This window comes from Canis lupus, chromosome 31 (genome assembly GCF_048164855.1).
Source record: "Canis lupus baileyi chromosome 31, mCanLup2.hap1, whole genome shotgun sequence".
In the NCBI taxonomy this organism is placed as follows: domain Eukaryota; kingdom Metazoa; phylum Chordata; class Mammalia; order Carnivora; family Canidae; genus Canis; species Canis lupus.
In genome coordinates this window covers 14,251,786-14,274,446 of record NC_132868.1, presented here as the reverse complement: position 1 = coordinate 14,274,446, position 22,661 = coordinate 14,251,786, and the positions used below count along the sequence as shown (strand labels likewise).

Here is a 22,661-nt window from a genome sequence, read left to right as displayed (position 1 = left end):
CTCTCTGCAAAACTCTCCCATCGGATATTCTGTCCTGTGAGCTCCAGCCATCATGATTTTCCTGGACTCTCAGGTCTGTCTTCTCAACTCAGGGAGTCACTAGGCTCTGCTGGGTTGCCCCTCACCACCCCATACCATAGCCTGGAAACTCTCTCAAGGCAAGAAGATGGGCAGGTACTGATTTACTATCTCACAGGATCACTATCCTTTCACTGACTGATGTCCAGTGTCTTGAAAAATCATCATTCCACATCATTCCACAAACATCCACTACATCATTCCACACATGGTGTACTTTTTGGTTGTTTCAGATAGAAAGGCAAATCCAATCCCTATTATGCCATCTTCACAGAGCAAGCTCATTTGATGAAATGCAATGTTGCCATTTTAATAAATGAACTAGATTAATAATTACATTTTACAGATTGCCTTCCATCTTGAAACAATCTTGATTGAGACTTTTAAATTTGGAGAATAATATATTCTGTCTGGAACTTTTAGCATAGTTGGGAAATACACACACACACACATATATATATATATATATATACTGAAATATATATATATATTATATATATACTAAAAATATATATATATATATATTTTTTTTTTTTGAGAGAGAGTGAGGAGGGAAGAGGACAGGGAGAGAGAGAATCATGGGCAGGCTCCATACTTAGTGCAGAGCTGACTGTGGCGATCAGTCTCATGACCCAAGATTATGACTTGAGCTGAAATCAAGAGTCAGACAATTAACTGACTGAACCACACAGGTGTTCCTCCTGTATATTGATGTTACATACTGAAGACATGAAAGTATGGCTAGGAAAAGCCCAAATCAGTGTGAGGTTGGTGGTGTCTGAATGGGAAGAGACTTAGGGTTCAGGACCAGGAGGAAGTAAAATAAGGGCTTGAACTTTATCTACAATGTCTTATTTTTTTAAATAGAAAATATAAAACAAATATGTAAAAATGCCAGTGTACTAGCATTACTTAAATTCTTTTTTTACATTTGTTTTTATTGAAGTTCGATTTGCCAACACATAACACCCAGTGCTCATTCCATCAAGTGCCCTCCTCTGTGCCTGTCAGCCCAGCCCCCAGCCCCCCGCCCACCTCCCCTTCCACAACCCTTTGTTCATTTCCCAGAGTTAGGAGTCTCCCATGGTTTGTCTCCCTCTCTAATTTTTCCCACTCAGTTCCCATCCTTTCCCTTATAATCCCTTTCACTACATCTGTATCTTTGGGGTAAATACCCAGTAGTGCAATTGCTGGGTCATATGGTAGCTCTCTTTTTTAGCTCTTTTATTTTTTATTTATTTTTATTTTTATTTTTTTCTTTTTTAGCTCTTTGAGGAACCTCCACACAGTTTTCCAGAGTGGCTGCACCAGTTTGCATTCCTATCAACAGTGCAATAGGGTTACCCCGTCTCTACATCCTCACCAACATTTGTTGTTTCCTGTCTTGCTAATTTTCAACATTCTCTTTGGTGGGAGGTGGTATCTCATTATGGTTTCGATTTGTATGTCCCTGATGGTAAATGGTGTGGAGCATTTTCTCACGTGCTTATTGGCCATGTGTGGGTCTTCTTTGGAAATTTTGTGTTCATGTCCTTTGCCCATTTCATGATTGGATTGTTTGTTTCTTGGGTGTTGAGCTTGATAAGTTCTTTATAGATCTTGGATACTAGCTCTTTATCTGATATGTCATTTGCAAATATCTTCTCCCATTCTGCAGTCTGTCTTTTAGTTTTGTTGACTGTTTCTTTTGCTGTGAAGAAGCTTTTTATCCTGATTAAGTCCTAATAGTTCATTTTTGCTTTTGTTTCCTTTGCCTTCATAGATATTTCTTGCAAGATGTTACTGTGGCCAAGTTCAAAAAGGTTGTTGCTTGTGTTCTCTAGGATTTTGAAGGATATTGTCTCACATTTAGATCTTTCAACCGTTTTGAGTGTAAGAGTCTGGTGTAAGGGAATGGCCTAGTTTTATTCTTCTGCACGTGGCTGTCTAATTTTCCCAACACCAATGATTGAAGAGACTGTCCTTTGCCCAGTGGATATTCTTTCCTGCTTTGTTGAATATTAGTTGACAGAGATGCAAGAGTGGTTCATTGAGGGGCCATTTCTGTGTTCTCTATTCTGTTCCCTTGATCTGTGTGTCTGTGTTTGTGCCAGAACGACACTGTCTTGATGATCACAGCTTTGTAGTACAGCTTGAAATCTGGCATTGTGATGCCCCCGGCATTGGTTTTCTTTTTCAATATTTCTCTGGCTATTCGAGGTCTTTTCTGATTCCACACAAATCTTAAGATTATTTGTAACAATTCTGTGAAGAAAGTCCATCATATTTTGATAGGGATTGCACTGAACGTGTAAATTGTCCTGGTTAACAGACATTTTCGCAATATTAATTCTTCCAATCCATGAGGATGGAATGTTTTTCCATCTCGTTAAGTCTTCCTCAATTACTTTCAGAAGTGTTCTGTAATTTTTAGGGTATAGATTCTTTCTTCTTTGGTTAGGTTTATTCATAGGTATATTAAGGTTTTGGGTGCAATTGTAAATGGGATTGACTCCTTAATTTCTCTTTCTTCAGTCTCATTGTTAGTGTATAGAAATGCCACTGATTTCTGTGCATTGATTTTGTATCCTGCCACATTGCTGAATTGCTGTATGAGTTCTAGGAATCTTGGGGTGGAGTCTTTTGGGTTTTCTATATATAGTATCATGTCATCTGCGAAGAGGGAGAGTTTGACTTCTTCTTTGCCAATTTGAATGCGTTTTGTTCCCTTTTGTTGTCTGATTGCTGAGGCTAGGACTTCTAGTACTATGTTGAATAGCAGTGGTGAGAGTGGACATCCCTGTCCTGTTCCTGATCTTAGGGGAAGGGCTCTCAGTTTTTCCCCATTGAGAATGATATTTGCTGTGGGCTTTTAATAAATGGCTTTAAAGATGCTGAGGAATGTTCCCTCTATTCCTAACTCCGAAGAGTTTTGATCAGGAATGGATGCTGTATTTTCTCAAATGCTTTCTCTGTATTTATTGAGAAGATCATATGGTTCTTGTTTTTTCTCTTGTTGATATAATCTATCATGTTGATTGTTTTATGAGTGTTGAACCACCCTTGCATCCTGGGGATAAATCCCACTTGGTCATGGTGAATTCTCTTCTTAATGTACTATTGGATCCTATTGGCTAGATCTTGGTGAGAATTTTTGCATTTGTGTTCATCAGGGATATTGGTCTATGATTTTCCTTTTTGGTGGGGTCTATGTCTGGTTCTGGGATCAAGGTAATGCTGGCCTCATAAAATGAGTTTGGAAGTATTCTGTCCATTTCTATCCTTCGGAACAGCTTTAGTAGAATAGGAATTGTTTCTTCTCCTTTTTTTTTAAAGATTTTATTTATTTATTTATTCATGAGAGACAGAGAGAGAGAGAGAGGCAGAGACAAAGGCAGAGGGAGAAGTAGGCTCCATGCAGGGAGCCCGATGTGGGTCTTGATCCCGGGTCTCCAGGATCATGCCCTGGGCTGAAGGCGACGCTAAACTGCTGAGCCAACCGGGCTGCCCAAATTGTTTCTTCTTTAAACATTTGATAGAATTCCTCTAGGAAGCCATCTGGCCCTGGACTTTTGTGTCTTGGGAGGTGTTGGATGACTGCCTTAATTTCCTTGCTGGTTATTGGCCTGTTCAGGTTTTCTATTTCTTCCTGTTCCAGTTTTGGTAATTTGTGGTTTTCCAGAAATGCATCTATTTCTTTTAGATTGCTTAATTTATTGGCATATAGCTGCTCATAATACGTTTTTTAAATGGTTTGTATTTCCTTGGTATTGGTTGTGATCTCTCCTCTTTCATTCATAATTTTATTAACTTGAGTCTTTTTTCTTTTTAATAAGGCTGGCTAGGGGTTTATCTATCTTATTAGTTTTTTCAAAGAAGCAACTCCTGGTTTTGTTGATCTGTTCTACAGTTCTCCTGATCTCTATCTATATCATTAAGTTCTGCTTGAGTCTAGTATCTCTCTTCTGCTTTGTTTAGCCTTTACTTGCTGTTCTTTCTCAATTCCTTTAGGTGTGAGCTTAGCTTGTGTATTTAAGTTTTTCCAATTTTTTGAGGGAGACTTGTATTGTGATGTATTTCCCTCCTAGGACCCCTTTTGCTGTATCTCAAAGATTTTGAATGGTTGTATCTTCATTTTCATTAGTTTCCATGAATCTTTTTAATTTTTCTCTAATTTCCTGGTTGACCCATTCATCTTTTAGTAGGATGCTCTTTAACTGCCATGTGTTTGAGTTTCTTCCAAATGTTTTCTTGTGATTGAGTTCTAGTTTCAAACCATTGTAGTCTGAAAATATGCAGGGGACAATCTCAATCTTTTGGGATCAGTTGAGACCTGATTTGTGACCCAGTATGTGGTCTATTCTGGAGTAAGTTCCATGTGCACTTAAGAAGAATGTGTATTCAGTTGCATTCGGATGGAAAGTTGTGTATATATTTGTGAAATTTATTTGACCCAGTGTATAATTTAAGGCCCTTGTTTCTTTGGTGATGTTCTGCTTAGAAAATCTGTCATTTGCTGAAAGGGCCGTGTTGAAGTCTCCTGCTATTAGTGTATGATTATCCAAGTATGTCTTTACTTTGGTTATTAATTGATTGATATACTTGGTAGCTCCCACATTATGGACATCAATATTCATGATTGTTAGGCCTTCTTGTTGGATAGACCCTTTAAGTATGATATACTGCCCCTCTTCATTTCTTACTACAGTCTTTGGTATAAACTTTAATTTACATGATATGATGATTGCTACCCCAGCTTTCTTTTGAGGACCATTTGAATGGTAAATGAGTCTCGACCTCTTCATTTTCAGGCTGGAGGTGTCCTTAGGTCTAAAATGAGTCTTGTAGACAGCAAATGGATGGGTCTTGCTTTTTTACCCAGTCTGATACCCTGTATCTTTTGATGGGATCATTTAGCCCATTCACATTCAGAGTAACTGTTGAAAGATATAAATTTAGTGTCATCGTATTACCTAGTCAGTCTCTGGTTTTGTGGATTGTTTCTTTGGGCTCCCTTTTTCTTTTACAGGGTCCCCCTTAATATTTCTTGTAGAGCCAGTTTGGTGGTCACATATTCTTTCCGTTTCTGCCTATCCTGGAAGGTCTTTATCTCTCCTTCTATTTTGAATGACAGCCTTGCTGGATAAAATATTCTTGGCTGCATTTCTTCTCATTTATGACCCTGTATATATCATGCCAGCCCTTTCTGGCCTGCCAGGTCTCTGTGGAGAGGCCTGCTGTTAATCTGAGATTTCTCCCCATATAAGTTAAGAATCACTTGTCTCATGCTACTTTAAGAATTTTCTCTTTATCTTTGAAATTTGCTTGTTTCACTATTAAATGTCGAGGTATGAAACAGATTTTATTGATTTTCAGGGGTGGTCCTGTCTATCTCTTGGTTTGAATGCCTGTTTCCTTCCCCAGATTTGGGAAGTTCTCAGCTATGATTTGTTCAAATATACTTTGGAGTCCTTTCTCCCTCTCAGCCTTTTCTGGAATCCCAATTAGATGTATATTCTTCCTTCTCAGGCTATCATTTATTTCCCTAGGCCTTTCCTCATGGGCTCTTAATTGTTTTCCTCTTTTTCCTCACCTTCCTTCCTACCATCAGCTTGTCTTCTATGTCACCCACTCTCTCCTCCCCCTCATTAACCCTAGCAGTTAGGACATCCAGTTTGGATTGCATCTCATTTAATATATTTTTAATTTTGGCCTGATTAGATCTCAATTCTGCAGTAATAATGTCTCTGGCATCATTTACACTTTTTTTCAGAGCCACCAGTAGCTGTGTAATTGTCCTTCTGAATTGAATTTCTGACATTGTATTTAAATCCAAATTCTGTAACTCTGTGGCAGAGAGTATTGCTTCTGGTTCTTTCTTTTGTGGCGAATTCTTCCTCCTAGCCATTTTGTCCAGTGCAGAGTAGCTGTATGAGTGGGCTGAGTCAAAAATATCAACCATGACCTAAGTAAAATACACCCTAGAGGATTCTGAAGAGGTCAGAGACCAGAAAATAAAAGAAAAAGAGAAACAGAAGAAAATAAAACAAAAGGACCAGTAAAGTGAAAAACAAATTTTAAAACAAAATAGTAAAAAGAAGAAGCCAAAAACCAAAAAAAAGAAGAAGAAAAAAGAAAAGAAAGTAAAGAAAAGAGAAAGAAAAATAAAGGGGAGATGGTGGTGGTGAGGAAGTGGTAGTGGAGAAAGAATATAGTCTACCTGAGGGGTTCTAGAGGGTGATCCTCTTGGTTCTGAGTGTATTTTGTCCTGTATGTTAGAAGATGCTCAATCCCAAATTTATACAAACCAGCAATACTTATATAAAGCCCCAACATTGACCACAAAAAAGATGGGGGTGGAATGGGAAGGAAGAGAGAATATAATCTCACAAAATGAACCGGTAGGGTATTCCACTTGGTTCTGATTGTATGTTGGTCATGTTTTAGAAGGTACCAGCTCCACCATTGTAAAACAAAATGAGGCAGAAGAAACAAAAAACAAATACCTGTATCTCATATATCTACCAAAATTAAATTGAATACGTTGAAGGGAATCCAGAAGTAAAAAAATAAATCTAAGACATGTAATTGTAGAAGTATGAAAGTCAAAAAAGAAAAAACTTCAAAATGAAGGGTTGGTAAAATATTGTAGTTAAGGTGGGAAAAGAGAAAAAATATTGGAAATTTTTAGTCTGATATAAAAATGAGCCATAATGGAGAAAGAAAGAAGGAAAGAAAGAAAGAAAGAAAGAAAGAAAGAAAGAAAGAAAGAAAGAAAGAAAGAAAGAAAGAAAGAAAAAAAAAAAAAAAGAAAAAAAGAAAGGACCCTCTAGTTCTTTTATACTATTTTCCCTCAGTTCTGGAGCTTTCCAGTGCTGCTTGGTCAAAAACTTGCTCTTCCTCTGCTATTCCAGCTGGTCTTCTGGGGGAGGCGGTGCTGTGCTGATTCTCAGGTGTGTGCCTGGGTGGAGATGCCCCACCCCTTGCTGGGTGCTGGGCTCAGTGTGACCTGTTTACCCCGTGAGGCCTCTGTTCCCTGGTGGGCCCACCCCTCCCAGGCATGAGGTGAAACAAGGTGGAATGACAACAATGGTGGCAGCCATATTTCCAGCTCTGGAGTCAGCTCCCTGAGTGTGACTACCCACAGGCCCCAGTCCGTACTGGTCTAAATGCTCCCAGCAGCTGGCACTGTTCCCAGGGGTGCTGCTCTGCACAGCTTGGGGGTGCCCATGGCAGGAGAGTTACCACTGTCCTATGCTCCCCCCCACTTCCTTTTGTCCCAGGGGACAGGATTGCCGGCTGTGTCTGATTGGTCCCCTGGGATCCAGGGCCCTGTCCCACTGGACCCACGCTCCCAGGGGCCATGACTCTGGAAGGGAACGGAGCACAGCTACCTCCATCAGGAGCTGCTGTCTGACTGACTGGCTTCTCCCAATTGCCTCCAGGGGACTGCGGTGCTCCAACCCTTTACCGAGATCGACCTGTGGTTTGTGGTGAGCTTTCCCTTGAGTGCCCTTCCTGTTATAGTGACTCTGGGAATCTTGAGGCTTCACTGCCCCTCCTGCGGTTCTGCCCGATTTCCCTGCTGAGCTGTTTTCCATCCCGGAACACTCCTTTGCAGATTTTTAAAGTTCCTGCTTCTCTAGGGTGGGCCTTTCCTCTCGCAGCTTGGCTTTAGCCCGGCTCCTTGCAGTGCCCCTCCCCCACTTTATTCTTTTTTATTTTTTTCCCACCTTCCTACCTTGTTAGAAGCCAAAACTTTTCTCTCTGTAGCGTTCCAGCTGGTCTCTCTTTAAATCTCAGGTCAAATTCATAGGTGTTCAGGATGTTCTGAAAGTTATCTAGGTAAGTGTGTGGGGCCAGAGGAGTTGAGGACCCTACTCTTCTGCCATCTTGCCCCTCCCTCCCTCCCTCCCTATTGCCATGTTGTTAATTGTTTCCTGGCCGTTTTTGTAGTTCTTCTCTTTTTCTCATCCCTTGTATTTTGATGACTTTCTTTAGTGTTGTGTTTAGATTCCTTTCTCATTTGTATGTGTGTGTATTTACCATCTGTTTTTGCTTTGTGGTTACTATGTGGTTCACATATATCATCTTATGTATATAACAGTTGATTTTAAGCAACTTAAATTTGAACACATTCCAAAACTACATTTTTTACTCCCTTCTCTGGAGCTATTTTATGTTTTCCATGTCACATTTTCCATGTTTTATTTTATGTATCTCAACTAATTATTATAGATTTAGTTAATTTTACTACTTTATAAGTGGCTAATTCACTACCTTTACTATATATTTACCTGTTCTAGTGAGAGTTTTTATTTTCTATGTTTTCTTATCAATTAGTGCCATTTCTTTTCAGCTGAAAGAAATCTCTTTAACATTTTTTGTAAGGTCAGTTTAGGATTGATGTACTTCTTTAGCTTTTGATTATGTGGCAAACTTTTTATATCTCCTTCAGTCCTGAATGATAACCTTGCTGGATAGTGTATTCATGTTTTTTTTTTTTTTTTTTTCTTTCAACATTTTGAAAATGTCAGGCCACTCTCTTCTGGCCTGCAAAGTTTCTGCTGAGAAATCTACTGTTAGCCTTATGGGGTTTCCTCTGTACAAAACAATTTGTTTTTCTCTTGCTGCTTTAAGATTCACTCTTTACTTTGACCTTCTGACATTTTAATTATAATGTGTCTTATTGTGGATCTCTTTGGATTTATCTTTTATGGAACTCTCTGGGCTTCCTAGAGTTGGATGTCTGTTTCCGTCCCTAGGTTACAGAGGTTTTCAGAAATTATTTCTTCAGATAACTTTTCTGCCACATTTTCTCTTCTCATTTTGGGACCCCCTATAATGTGAATGCTATTTTACTTGATGTTGGTCCCTTAAGTTGTCTTAATTTTTAAAAATTCCTTTTTCTGGGGATGCCTGGGTGGCTCAGCGGTTTAGTGCCTGCCTTTGGCCCAGGTCGTGATCCTGGAGTTCTGATCCGGTCCCACATCTGGCTCCCTGCATGGAGCCTGCTTCTCCCTCTGCCTGTGTCTCTGCCTCTGTGCCTCTCATGAATAAATAAATAAAATCTTTTAAAAATTAAAATAAAATTCCTTTTCCTGTTTTGCTGCTCTGTCAGAGTGAGTTTTATTGTTTTGTTTTCCAGTTTGCTGATGTCTTCTGTTTTATTCAGTTTGCTATTGAACTCCTTACTGTGTATTCTGCAGTTTAGTTATTATGTTCTTCAGTTCTGTGATATCTGCTTAGTGCTTCCTTGTAATTTCTCTCTCTTTGTTGAATTCTCACCATGTTCATTCATCCTTCTCCTGAGTTTGATGAACATCTTTATAACCACTATTTTGAATTCTTTATTAGGTAGATTACTTATATATTTTTCTGAGGTTTTGTCCTGTTTTTTCATTTGGAACATATTTCTTTTTTCCCTCATTTTGCTTGACTCTTTTTCTATGTATTGGGCAAAATAGCTCCTTCTCTCAGTCTTGAAGGAATGGCCTTGGGTAGGAAAGGAATCTTCTAATTCACCCTTTTTCCTAACTCTTGGTTGTCACTCAAAGCTTTATAGTTGTCTAAACTGCTTGACTTTTTCTGTATGTGTCCCAGCTGCTGAGGGTATGTCAAGACCTGTCAGTATTCCAAGGGGGAGGAATTTCATTTAGTCCCTAGTTTAAGGTTGATTGGAAGCCAGACCCTCAGGCAACAACTGTAAAAGTATGCAAATATATACAGTCTTCTGGGGCTGCAATTGGAAACCTAGCTGGCCTTTATACCAGGTGATCTAAAGGTGTTTTCTGGATGAGAATTGCAAAAACGGGCTCCAGACAAGTGTAAGCCTCCTTCTGGGAGGTCTTATTGAGCTGAAGCAGGACCAAGAGGGTGTGTAACGATTGTGTATCCCTGCTTATGTTCTCTGGGAGTGCTTCCTTAGCCTCTAGATGTATGGCAAATCTGAAGCCTGTACTTCGGGCTGAAGCTCCAGGCTAAGTAAATAGGCCTTTTTCAGAGGCAGATTGTGTGTTTCAGTCTGCTATCTGTGCATTGCTCTGGAGGTGGTGGCCTGCTAAGAACTGTCTTTCCAATTGTTACATTCCGTGGAACTCAGGAACACCAGTGTCTTTGCCACCAGGGTCAGGTGATCAAAGGTTGTCTCCTGTGTGGATGCTGTCCATGCACACTGAAATTGTGCCCATTGTATATCAACAAGTATAATCGGATCTATTAAATCAATCTTTTGAAAGTGCCAGAGAGACATCATAATAAGCTTCTTCATGCACTGATTCCATGGACATCTTACACTCGACCTCCAGGATGACTTACAATATGAAGCAACTAAAGTCCAGTTTCAGAACATAAGGGAAAAGACAGTGTATTGGGTATTGGAAACTTACAAAATATCCAAATCTTACTTTATGGCTAAAATCTTAGTCTCTCATATTTGTTGACAAATTATAAAATGTACTGCCTCAAATTTCATTAACAAAGTTTTCTCCCTGCCCATTCTCTGAGGGTGGGATCATAGCAGGTGAGTGAAATATCAAATGAGATTAAAAATCTCCAAACCAGGTTCTTGATTCCTGGTATAATAAAGTAGTACTAATGAGGGAATGTTGCCATCCTCTGAGGCCAGTGCTTCCCAGTAGGGTTCCTAGAAAATCCTAGATTCCTTGACATTCCCCTCATTGTCTTTGAATTCTGAAGATGTTGCCAGGGAGAAAAGGAGAGAAAGGAGAAGGATGTGGGATAAATAATATATACTTTTGAAAAAATATATATACTTTTGGAAGAAAACAACTAGCAATTCCCTTGACAAGGTTTTTGTTTAGTTTTAAATTTTAGTAAGCCTTATATGCAGTTTGATGGTGTTTGAGTTTCTACAATTATAACTGCATTTGTTTGTCTTAAGATTTTGTTAAGACTCTTAAAGCAGAAATTCCTCTGCGACCCAAATGCCTACTGAGCAAGGAACAGCAAATCAATGACATTGACTACAGGAAGTGGTGGGACTATGTCAAGTTGGAGAATGCATGCTGGTCCATAGGGGCAGCCTCTGCTTGGCTTGGCCAGCTGTTCATAGGCAGGAGTGTGGGCCTTATGATTTTTTCAAAAGTCAGAAATCAGCACTTTAATGAGAAACTTCATGATTTTTAAAGTGTTAGAAATTAATCCCACATTAAAAAAACACAGAGAAGGTCAAATTAAACAGGTCTGTGGGCTGGATGCTGTCCATAGGTCACCAGTTAGCAACATTTGTTTTGGACTTTACTGTTCACTGGACCCTCATCGTGAGATAAGTTATCATATCCTTTGCTGGTACAGAGCAGAGAGAAGAAGAAAAATGTAGGGCGATTTACACAGAGCTGTGAGTGAACAGAGAGGAAGAGAAGAGGGGTGAGAGAAGAGAAGACAGCAGTGAAGTCTTCATTATTCTGAATGGATTGGCTATGGGGCACCAAGTCCCCTGGTAAATACGCTGCCTTTCCATGCAAAGAATAATATAAAGAACAAATCAAATCCTATTTCCGGATGCTGTTAATTCTGCTTTACAAGTGTTGAACCACCCTTGCATCCCGGGGATAAATCCCACTTGGTCATGGTGAATAATCTTCTTAATGTACTGTTGGATTCTATTGACTAGATCTTGGTGAGAATTTTTGCATCTGTGTTCATCAGGGATATTGGTCTATAATTGGATGCTGTTAATTCTGAATCTGAACTTTCTGAGTCATTCTTTACATATGGAACTCATTAAAGAATGTAAAAATTGGGCAGCCCGGGTGGCTCAGTGGTTTAGCGCTGTCTTCGGCCCAGGGCGTGATCCTGGAGACCCGGGATCGGGTCCCACGTCGGGCACCCTGCATGGAGCCTGCTTCTCTCTCTGCCTGTGTCTCTCATGAATAGATAAAATCTTAAAAAAAAAAGAATATAAAAATTATTTTTAGGGGGAATATGTAATATCTCTGACAGATAAGCAAGTTCATAACACCTATTTACATAACAAATGAAAACTACTTATAGGTAATTCTTTTCTAGTCCTCAAACAGATCTCTAAAGACTTCCTATTGTTATATGTAAAAAATATTATGTTATAATATTTAATAACACATAATTTTAGCTTGTTTAGGTGGACTTTTTACCAAGCCCTGAACATGGGATTTCATTGTGTTGCTCTGAACCTGTTCACTATCCTCAGGTGGATGGCAAATGGGATCATCCCTCCACCCACCATGGGTTGGTAAATATTTCCATTTCTTTATTAGCTTATTGAAATATCTTCTTCCTACTTCCTCCAAAGGACAGCCTTCACTGCCTCAGGGAAGAATAGGAATATAGACCACCATGATGGAGACCTACCAGATGTGCACAAAAAGCTGCCGCCCAGTGCTGGAGAGGACCGAGCCATGCTGCTAGGGTTTGCAATGATGGGCTTCTCAGTCCTCATGTTCTTTTTGCTTGGAATAACTATCCTAAAGCCTTTCTTGCTCAGGTAAGAAACAGAAAAAGGAGACCCAGAATTTTCAATTCAGATCAAGCACAATGGTAGAGAAGAGGAGACTGGCTTTGGCTTCTTCAGCTCTCCTGATCATTGTCTAAAGAAAGCTGAATCACCTGTTTGTCTCTCAGTGCTGGGAGGCAGTTGGGTGTGGAGGACGGGATGGTAAGAAAATAGGAGATATTTCTTTGCCACTACCCCTCTTCATTCTGAAAAATACTTTCAACAACTAATCCATAAATTAGATATGCATTTAGGTAAGAAATTCTTCCTTTAACAAGCAGATACCACAGGGAATGGTTAATTTAAGTCTTTTACATGAGCACAATAAAAGTTATTTAAGTCTGAGTTTTTTGAGTTTGACAATGTCTATCTAGCACATAGTAGTTGCTCAATAAATATTAGTTTCCTCCTTTTGTTTTCATTGGTTTCCTTATTAAATACATCTAATAACCATTATCATTTATTAAACATATACTATATGCCAAAATAGACTATGTTTTATCCTATTTAAGTCTATAGCAAAACTGATGGTAGCATTATTTTATCATTTAAATTTTCCTTTTATAAATGAGAAAGCTGAGACTCAGAAAAGCCAAGTAACTTGCCCAAGGTCACTTAGCAGTAAAGAACCTGCCTATCATTTTGATAGAAGACTCCTTGCCTCCTAATACTTAAATGAAGTTAGCAGCATTTGAGGGGGGCAGGAATGAGAGATCTCATTAGGGCAGGGGAAGAGCTCTTTAATTTTGGAGGTGGCTTATACAATATGGGTTACTTTGAGGGAGGGCAGTACTGAGTAGGGGAAAAGCAAGGGACACAAAAGTAATAGATGGCCAGGGGACTGGGCAGAGGGAGGCCTAGGAGTTCAGTGAAGAGAAAGGGTCATAGGATGGGCAGTAGGTGACCTGTTTTGTTATTTATCGGATTCTTCTCTTGCCATTCCTAAGTTACCATTATTAGGGCAATAATGTGGCAGTCACCATTGCTACAGCACACAGTGCCACTATTAGAAGGGCCCAGGAGAACTGTCCCCCTACGTATTAGTCCCAGGAGAATATGTTCTGCTTCTGATCAACCAGTCTTTTGTTCTTTTTTTTTTATAAATTTATTTTTATTGGTGTTCAATTTGCCAACATGTAGAATAACACCCAGTGCTCATCCTATCAAGTGCCCACCTCAGTGTCCGTCACCCAGTCACCCCCACCCCCCACCCATCTCCTCTTCCACCACCCCTACTTCATTTCCCAGAGTTAGGAGTCTTTCAGGTTCTGTCTCCCTTTCTGATATTTACCACTCATTTTTTCTCCTTTCCCCTTTATTCCCTTTCACTATTTTTTATATTCCCCAAATGAATGAGACCATATAATGTTTGTCCTTCTCTGATTGACTTATTTCACTCAGCATAATACCTTCCAGTTCCATCCACGTTGAAGCAAATGGCTGAGTAATATTCCATTGTATACATCCAGCCTTTTATTCTTGGACACCAAAAATCCTATATGTGGTTGTATTTCCTTACAACCAATTGCTTTGGCTACTAGGAAGCTCAGAGCCAAATTTGTGGCCCAGTTCTCACAATTGTAAGGGATCTTATGGTCTTCAGGTTACATGATTGTACCTTACTCTTGACTTCTAGCTCTCTCTCTCTATATATATATATGTATATATAGACTTAGACTTGTCCTTATATATATATATTTACTATATATATAATTACTCCATTATATAATTACTATATATAATTACTATAAATATATATAACTACTCCATTTTATATAAATAATATAACATATAATATACATATTTATATATATATATATATATTTCTGTATATCTATCTACCTAGCTAGTTAGCTGCATTACACATATCTATGTAAGCTGAATAAATTGTGTGTATGTGTGTGTGCACGTGTGTGCAGGTCCAGGTCAGATTATTTTTTAAATGTGATAATTTGGGAAGTGGTTTGAGGATACATTCTGCAACCTGACATGAAACTGTTGCTTGTATTTAAATTTCACTTTCCTAAGCATTTCCTAAGCATTTCTGCAAATTGTTTGCTTAAAGTAATTAAGTGAATGCTGAAGAGTGGTGCATTCTCATCTGTCTCTTGCCTTGTGATCTTGTGCCACTTCAGGGAGTGGTTTTGCTCCATTGAAGGTGGCCTGAATAGCTCATACCTGTCCCCACTCCCTTAGATTCTCATCAAATGAGGTATTTTGCCTATTTGTAGACAAATAGACAAACAGTGTGTGTCTATTGAAAGAACATGCTAATGTTTTCAGCTCTAAATGCATCCCTGGTTCTACTTGAGAGGCCTGGTCCGGTCCTTGTGCATAGGAAAAAACGTTCTGTTCTCCATATTGGAACTTTCTGAAATCTTCAAGGAAAGTTCAACCATATTCAGTTCAGCCCTCAGTTAGGATTCAGAGAGCTTAAGTTTTAACACAGGCAAACAAGCAACTCTAAAGTATCATTTTAAGATGCTTAGTGTAAATAAGTACAGAATTTAATTTTGTGAAAAAGCAGGCTAGTGTTAAACCTGTGGAAGGAACCTTATTTTCCATGTTTGTATTTTCACTTGTCCAACATTTTATCATATTTAGGCTGCATCCAGTGATTTTTTTTAATGCCCTGGCCTTGAGATTATTTTAAACTGTACTGTGTCCCAAGTTTATTATGTTAATAAAGAAAAATGCTTACCTATGGCCAATGATCCTAATGGGAGTGCAATGTGAACCTAGTTTCAATGAGGCTTTTCAAACATTGACTTTAGAATTTGCTGATCTCATTTGTGTTTAAGTCACCAGGAGATCAATACAAGGATCCACCTAGGTGTGTGAGGGTACCTGAGGAGCTGGCTGTATGTTCAATCAAGCATTTCCTCTCACCTTCATTTACTTTATCTTAGACTTGTCCTCTAATACTTTCCTATATATTTGTTTTTTCAACACTACCACAAAAATCTTCATGGGCAGGAATTTTGTCTACCACTTCTCATAGCACCTAGAACATTCTGTGTATGTAGTACATGTGCAAATTCTTAAGAAATGTTTTCCAAGTAAAACTTAATTCAGTGTAACACTTATTGAGCCTCTACTATGTGGGAGGCATGGTGCTTCATGCTTTGAGGAACATAAAGATGAATGTAGCTCCTGACTTTAAGGAACTTGATAGCAAAAACAGTAAGTTTTCTAATGAGAATTCCTTCTTTGATTTGTATTTGGCTCTTTGGAAGTAGAGTGAGTAAATGGAACTGTACCTTGTTACTAGAATTATGGAGGCTATATTGACTAAGGGCCACATTGACTGTGGTTGGACCTCTTCGAAAGGGACATTTTTGTCAGGACAGGCCAACGGGTACATCTTGAGATGACGAGGCATGAAAGAGGATGAGATTCCTGAGTATGTGGTTACAGTAATATTTGTCAAAGCATGGTTTACAAATACCTGCATCTTAAATACTGCTAAATATAGATTCTTGGGTTTGAACTCAGATCAACTGAGCCCAAATCTCTGGGAGTTAAGCCATAGAATTCACAAATTCTTCACTCTAACAAACTTGGGCGAGTGATTCTGAAGTTTGAAAACCATTGATCTAAGGGTTGGTGTGGCAAGAAATATGTGCGGAGGATAATAATTGAAATGAAACTTAGCAATTTGCTATTTATCCCCTTTCTCAATGTTCTCCATGTTCCCTAATCATTATGTACCTTCTGTAATGGTTCTACATTACCTTGAAATAAACAAATGCCTTAGGTTATCACATTAGAAATATAAAACTATGGGCACCTGAGTGGCTCAGTCAATTGAGCATTTGATTCTTTCATTTGATCATGGTTCAGGTCATGATCTTGGGGTTGTGAGATCGAACCCTGTATCAGGTTCCACACTGGGCAGGGAGTCGGCTTGAGATTCTCTCTCCCTTTCCCTCTGCCCTTCTCTCTCTCTTAGAAAAAGAAAGAAATATTAAAACTAAATTTGTAGAGAGTGAAGATCATTATTTTTTTCCAATTAAAGCACTCAGAGAGAAGAATCAAACTGTACCGTCATCCGCACTCATATCATGGATGACTGGATGGACTGTGCTTTTATCTGTGGTGTGGATTGCCGGGGCGAGGGGAAGTACCCATGTCTTCAGGTGTTTGTGAACCTCACCCATTCAGGTCAGAAAGCTCTCCTACACTATAATGAAGAGGCTGTCCAGATAAATTCCAAGGTAATGTAAAGTTCATGTAGTTAAAGAGTTCTAATTATAGCCCCCTTTCCATGCCAGACTGTCTCCAGCAGAGTGCAGTACCTGGGACCATCTCTGGGAATAAATCTGTTTCCCTCCAGTGAATGCCTCTATAGTGGTCTAATCAGGATAAATAAAGCTAAAAACATTCTTGGAGGTAAAATCAGGGTACATAGAATGGAAAGGAATGATTCCAATTTCACAAACTAGTGTCTGACATTTATAGGCTGAGCCAGTGAACAGTCATTTGGGGGCAGTCTTACTTTTAGAGGTCCCACTCCCTATCATATCAAAAATGTTAAAATATACTTACAATCCATCTTAAATCAAGTAAACAATTTTTCTTATCAAAGAAATTAAAGGAATATTATAATTCTGAGTTTAATAGGTTGCTTGATTGGTTCATATGATGTATAGTATACATTTACACCTAACTATGAAAGTTAGGTTGCATTAGATTAGTTGACATGCTATACTTTGTTGTCTTTACTTAGGTACTAATCAGTCTTATGATTTGTTTTGTTTTGGATGCAATAATTTTTAAAGTCTCAAACGTTTCTGTAGGACCTAAGCACAGTGCTCTCAGTGCCTAGTGGATATGCTTTAAAAAAAAAAAAATCACCAGCTGACAGATCCCTTCTTCACTGGTTCTGTCTGCCAGGAACCAAAGCCTATGTAGGATCCCTCTCTGTGGGCCTAGGGCAAAGCCTCAACATGCTATCTTTTAGGGGAAGATTTTACTATGGGAAATCAAGATAAATATGCTAGAGGCATTAATAGGTGTTGAAAGCATATAGTGATCTCAATAGACATTTGTTGAATGGATAGAGACTGAGTGCCTGTATGTGGAGGGAGCGTGGTCCTTATGAGGCTGGTCACTGCATCTTCTGCAATGTCTGTATTCTAAGAATTTTTCCCCACATTTCTGCTTTATGCCTGGAAATGGCTCTTTCACTCTGTGCCCTCCTGCCCACTCTTCATGAGCTCTGCAACAGGTTTCATCATTGAAACTCTCCAGTAATAGCTTCAGTTTTAAGGTCTTTCTGAATTAAAGCTGTTGTTTAAATGTGTGGTCTTTCAGTGTCCTCATCTTCCTTCCTCTTCCATATTCCTAGTGCTTTTACACACCCAAGTGCCACCGAGACAGGAATGATTTGCTCACCAGCGCTCTGGACATAAAGGAGTTCTTCGATCACAAAAATGGGACCCCCTTTACATGCTTCTACAGCCCAGACAACCAATCTGAAGATGTCATTCTCATAAAAAAGTATGACCAAATGGTTCTCTTCCACTGTTTATTTTGGCCTACGCTGACTCTGCTAGGTGGTGCCCTGATTGTTGGCATGGTGAGATTAACACAGTACCTGTCCCTACTGTGTGAAAAATATAGTGCTGCACACAGAGATGAGGTGGGTGGCAAAGTACCTTATGTGGAACAGCATCAATTCAAACTGTGGAGTGTGGGGAGGAGCAAAGCAAGGAGCAGAGAGATCTTAAGATGGTGGCCAGATTAAAGTCTTGGCCTATGGATGCTTGGTGCTTTTTGCCTCTGAGGACCTAATGACGCCACTTGCAGACTAACCATGTTAGAGGCAATTCAAACATTTAAAAAGTCTCATTATGTATTCTAGTTTTTCTATAAATACATACAAACTCACTCTCTTTTCTAGCCTAAATTTCTTTCCACGTGCATCAAGGCAGCGCTTTTTGTTCCTACATGGCAACATGAGCTCCAGGTAGCTATGCTTTATCTTATTTTGGCTTTAGTGGAACTCACTGGTGTGGGATAAATGATGAGGGTATCTACCTATTGAGTACTGAACAAGCAGCCTAGTTCTCTGCAGCAGAGTTTACATCAAAACATTTTTCAAAAAAAATTAGTAACGAGCAAGTCATTCACTGTTAGGAAGATTGTAATCTGGTAATTCCAAAAAATGTGGACCTACCATTTTTTGGAATGGTGGACCTCACCATTCATGATAAAGGAGGAAAGCCCCTGCCTAGCAAATTCACTAAGTTTAGAGCTATTCATACTTAACCTTGCCATGTACGATGTAATTTTGCTTTCAGCAACATTTTTCTAGTTAATTATGCTTTCCATAGCTAATCTTATTCTTTGTGCACATCCTGGTGGGAGTGGGAGAGATGGCCAGAAATGTGAAGCAGGGAGAAGCTGTACTGAATGGAATTTAAGATTCATGTCAGATGATTCGCATTGTAGAGAAGTCCCACGTGGATAGTCAGCAAATGTCCGTACCTTAATTAATGACTCAACCATGGTTATTAACTAATGAATGTCAAAAGGCTCTCCCAATAAGGGCTTTCCAGAGTAAGCTGAATTACGAGTTGAAGACAGGGTTTGCTGTGAAAACCAATATGCCTTAAAGTCTTTAAAATTTTACTAAAAAGTCTTATATCCTAGATAATAGAAAGATGAGACTTTTGAAGCAACTTTTATATGCAGATGTAACCAAAACAGGAATTTTGTTTCTAAGTTAATATTATGCCTTTTAGCAGTAAATTTCAAGTCACAAATGACTAAGTAGACTGGATAATTAGGGCAATATTGACTTGACAAGGAATGAACAATTTTGGTGCTTTCTCCTCTTTCTAGTGTGTAGTAGTAGAGAAAACGTGTCTCAGCGGATTTATCTGAATACTAGGCCATAATTACAACTTTTCAGATATGTATCCTTGGGCAATTCAGCTGAACTGAAATGAAGGTTCTAACCTCTCTCTTCTCATTTATAAAATGAGGATAATCTCTTCCTCATGTGGTTAAGGGATAAACAAGGTAGAGTATGTAAAACACCTTGCTCAGTTTCTGGCACCTAGTAAAAGTGCTTAAAAATGTTAGTAGACAAAATTTTTTTTGCTAAGTTTCTTTCTTCTTCTTCTTCTTCTTTTTTTTTTTTTTAAGAGAGGAGTATTTAATTTTTTTAATTTTTAATTTTTTAAAGATTTTATTTATTAATGAGAGACACAGAGAGGCAGAGGGAGAAGCAGGCTCCTCACAGGGAGCCCGATGTGGGACTCAATCATGCCCTGAGCCAAAGGCAGATGCTCAACCACTGAGCCACCCAGGTGTCCCTTTTGCTAAGTTTCAATATTCGGTCAGCCTTATCCTTCCTTTGAGTGTATGCCCAAAGGAAATGAAATCAGTACCTCCAAGAGATATCTGCATTCCCCAGTTCATTGGAGCATTACTGATAATAGCCAAGATATGGAAACAACCTGCGTCCATCAACAGATGAATGAACTGTGATCTTACACATACACACAATGGAATATTATTCAGACTTAAAAAAGGAGATCCTGCCATTTGCAACGACATGGATAAACCCAGGTCTTTATGCTAATAAGTAAAATAAGCCAGACACAGAAAGGAAAAAAATTGCATTTCACTTGTATGCGGAATCCAAAAATGTCAAACATATAGAAGCAGAGTAGGATACGTAGAGTAGGATGGTGATTTTTGGGGGTAGTCGGGTGGGAGAAATGGGGAGATGTTAATTAAAGTGTACAATCCTTGTTATGAGTAGTAAGTCCAGAGATCTCTCATCCAGCATGATGGCAATAATACTATATTTGGAATACTGGAATATTGAATTTTGAATACTGGAAATTTGCTAAGAAAGTAGATTTTAGGTGTTCTCATCACACAGACACCCATACACAAAAGGTAACTATGTGAGGAGACAATACACTGATTAGCTTGACTGTAAGCATTCGCTATATATCAATATCAAATCATACTATACCTTAAATACATACATTCTTATTAAAAAATAAGATAAAATTCAGTCAGCCTTGGTACCTTTCTTTTTTTTTATTTTTTCAAATTTTTTTTTAGCCTTGGTACCTTTCATTGGACAGTTGGTTAGAAGGGCTAGTATATGGAGCTGTAGGGGAGGATTCCTTTCCACTTCCTCTTAGCTAAATATAATATGCATTTAAGGTCCAGGACATGCTGTTTAAGAGGTTGTGGTAAATTATTTTGTATACCAAAGACTTTCCCAAAATAAAACGATGTATGCACACACATTTTCAATCATTTTGTAAATTGAGATCCTATAGATTTCTTAAGGACATATCTCTAGTCCATTTCTTAGTTTCACATGCATCTAACAACATTCAATTCGTGTAATTTTTCTAATACATTCAAAACCACTGATTGAAAACCTAAAAAGTTTTTGAAGTGTATAACCTGAAGTGTTTCAATTACTAGTTTTCCACTCACCTAGAGTGTAGCTACTTGGTTCCTCTCATAATCTCATCTCAGGAAAAGGGAGACATTATGCTTGGAGAACAAAGTCAATTGAGAACAATGTTAATTCAAAGTCACAGCAAACCATTTGGCAAAGAAACAAAGTTTAAGCAATTATTTGCCGTTAACTGCTTAGAAGTACAAAGTATCAATGCCCACATGTATTATTGGTTTGAGAAAAGCCCAGACTCACCTTTTGCAAGGTTTACAGTAACTGATAGTGAAACCAGTTTGCTTCTAGCCTAACCTCACTTTTGGGTTCTGGTCTTTAACAGACTTAAAAAAACTCTTGTCTACATATACAAACACATTCATACATGTATGTGTATACATGTATTTCTGCTTGAAATACAAACAGGTAATTCTTCATGCTTAAAGGAAGTAAATGTTCAAACAGATATTTCTTTAATAGTCATCATTTTACTGGGGCAAAAAAATTGGCTTTTAAGGCATAATAGTTTCAGGTTTTCAATCAACTATTCTTAGTCATTATTGGTAAGAACTCAAGTTTAGCTAAATTTTGATTATTGGCAACATTGGTTGGCTTTTAAGTGTTCAAAAAAAGCAAAATATAATTATCACAGTTTTTTTTTGTTTAAGATACAGAGTACACTAAGGACCGTTTGGACACAAGTCAGTTTTTCTTTTTTTTAATAAACAGCGTGATGTTACAGACTGCAAAGTTAAAAGAAAAGCAGACATTGACAGTTTTTGATGAGCACAAACAGTAAGTGCAGTCACAGGCCAAAGTTCTTGCTAGGAACAGCAAGACTGGGAAGAGGTCTTAAATTTAGTGACACTGTATTATTCTATATTCTCAGTACAAAAACACATGCATCTTGCTGTGTCAAATCCTTTTTGGGCCATCATTAAAAGAACATTTAAAAACATTTTTCTCCTAATGAATGCATTATACCACAGGACTTCAATTCATTGAATGACAAAATATAGAGAAATAGATTTGCTACAATAAAAGGGGCCAAAAAGGGTGGCAGGGGGTTCTTCTTGAAGCTTCCAAAGTCAACATTTGATGTGCTAGTAGTCTTCTTTTGGTAGTGCCACATTCCCCATGATATTAAAGTGTTATGTTCCAAAAGGATAGATTCTTTTAGGTTTTATTTAACCCCATCAAGCCAGAAGACTAAGTCACATTGAAACTATTAATTGTATTTGAAACTTAGGTTCCATAGCCAAAAAACATTTCTAGAAACCACATGAAGTCCAAGCTCTCCAACCACTCTTTGGAACAAAAATTAAAACTGATACGAGGCTTGTTCTTATGAAACCAAGGGGTCATGACTACATTTGGAAATTCATACTAGAATTAAGGTTTAGTCTTATTAAAGATATTTTGAGAAAATATAAAACAATGAAAGTTTTCTGCCTCCTTGCTTACCTAGAAGGAGATAACAAAAATAAGAATCACCTAAAAATATACATGGCTCTTAGCATAACCACAAAATTATTGTAGTGACAGATTAAATAAGGTTTCAGATCGATGTGTAGACTTAACTGGCTTACAAAATGCTTTAAAAAAAAAAAAAACCTTTCCATACTTACCAACATGAAGAATGGAGTCTACTTACTGTTGGTAGTGAAAATCAGTTAC

The 22,661-nt window shown here is 38.3% G+C and overlaps 1 protein-coding gene across 5 annotated transcripts in view; it reads left to right on the top strand.

Moving 5' to 3' along the window:
- Positions 1-22,661, top strand: part of KCNMB3 (potassium calcium-activated channel subfamily M regulatory beta subunit 3) — a 27,291-nt gene extending 4,630 nt beyond the window's left edge. The window contains exons 1-4 of one of the 5 annotated variants that reach the window (XM_072807464.1): positions 10,167-10,579; positions 12,350-12,541; positions 16,569-16,767; positions 17,901-22,661. In XM_072807464.1, the coding sequence (XP_072663565.1) occupies positions 12,456-12,541; positions 16,569-16,767; positions 17,901-18,299 (684 nt within the window). In that variant the 5' untranslated portion in view covers positions 10,167-10,579; positions 12,350-12,455 and the 3' untranslated portion in view covers positions 18,300-22,661. Of the gene's footprint in view, positions 1-10,166; positions 10,580-10,748; positions 10,869-10,895; positions 11,519-12,349; positions 12,542-16,568; positions 16,768-17,900 lie in introns of those variants that run through there. The other 4 variants (XM_072807463.1, XM_072807465.1, XM_072807462.1 and 1 more) reach the window with 4 other exon arrangements.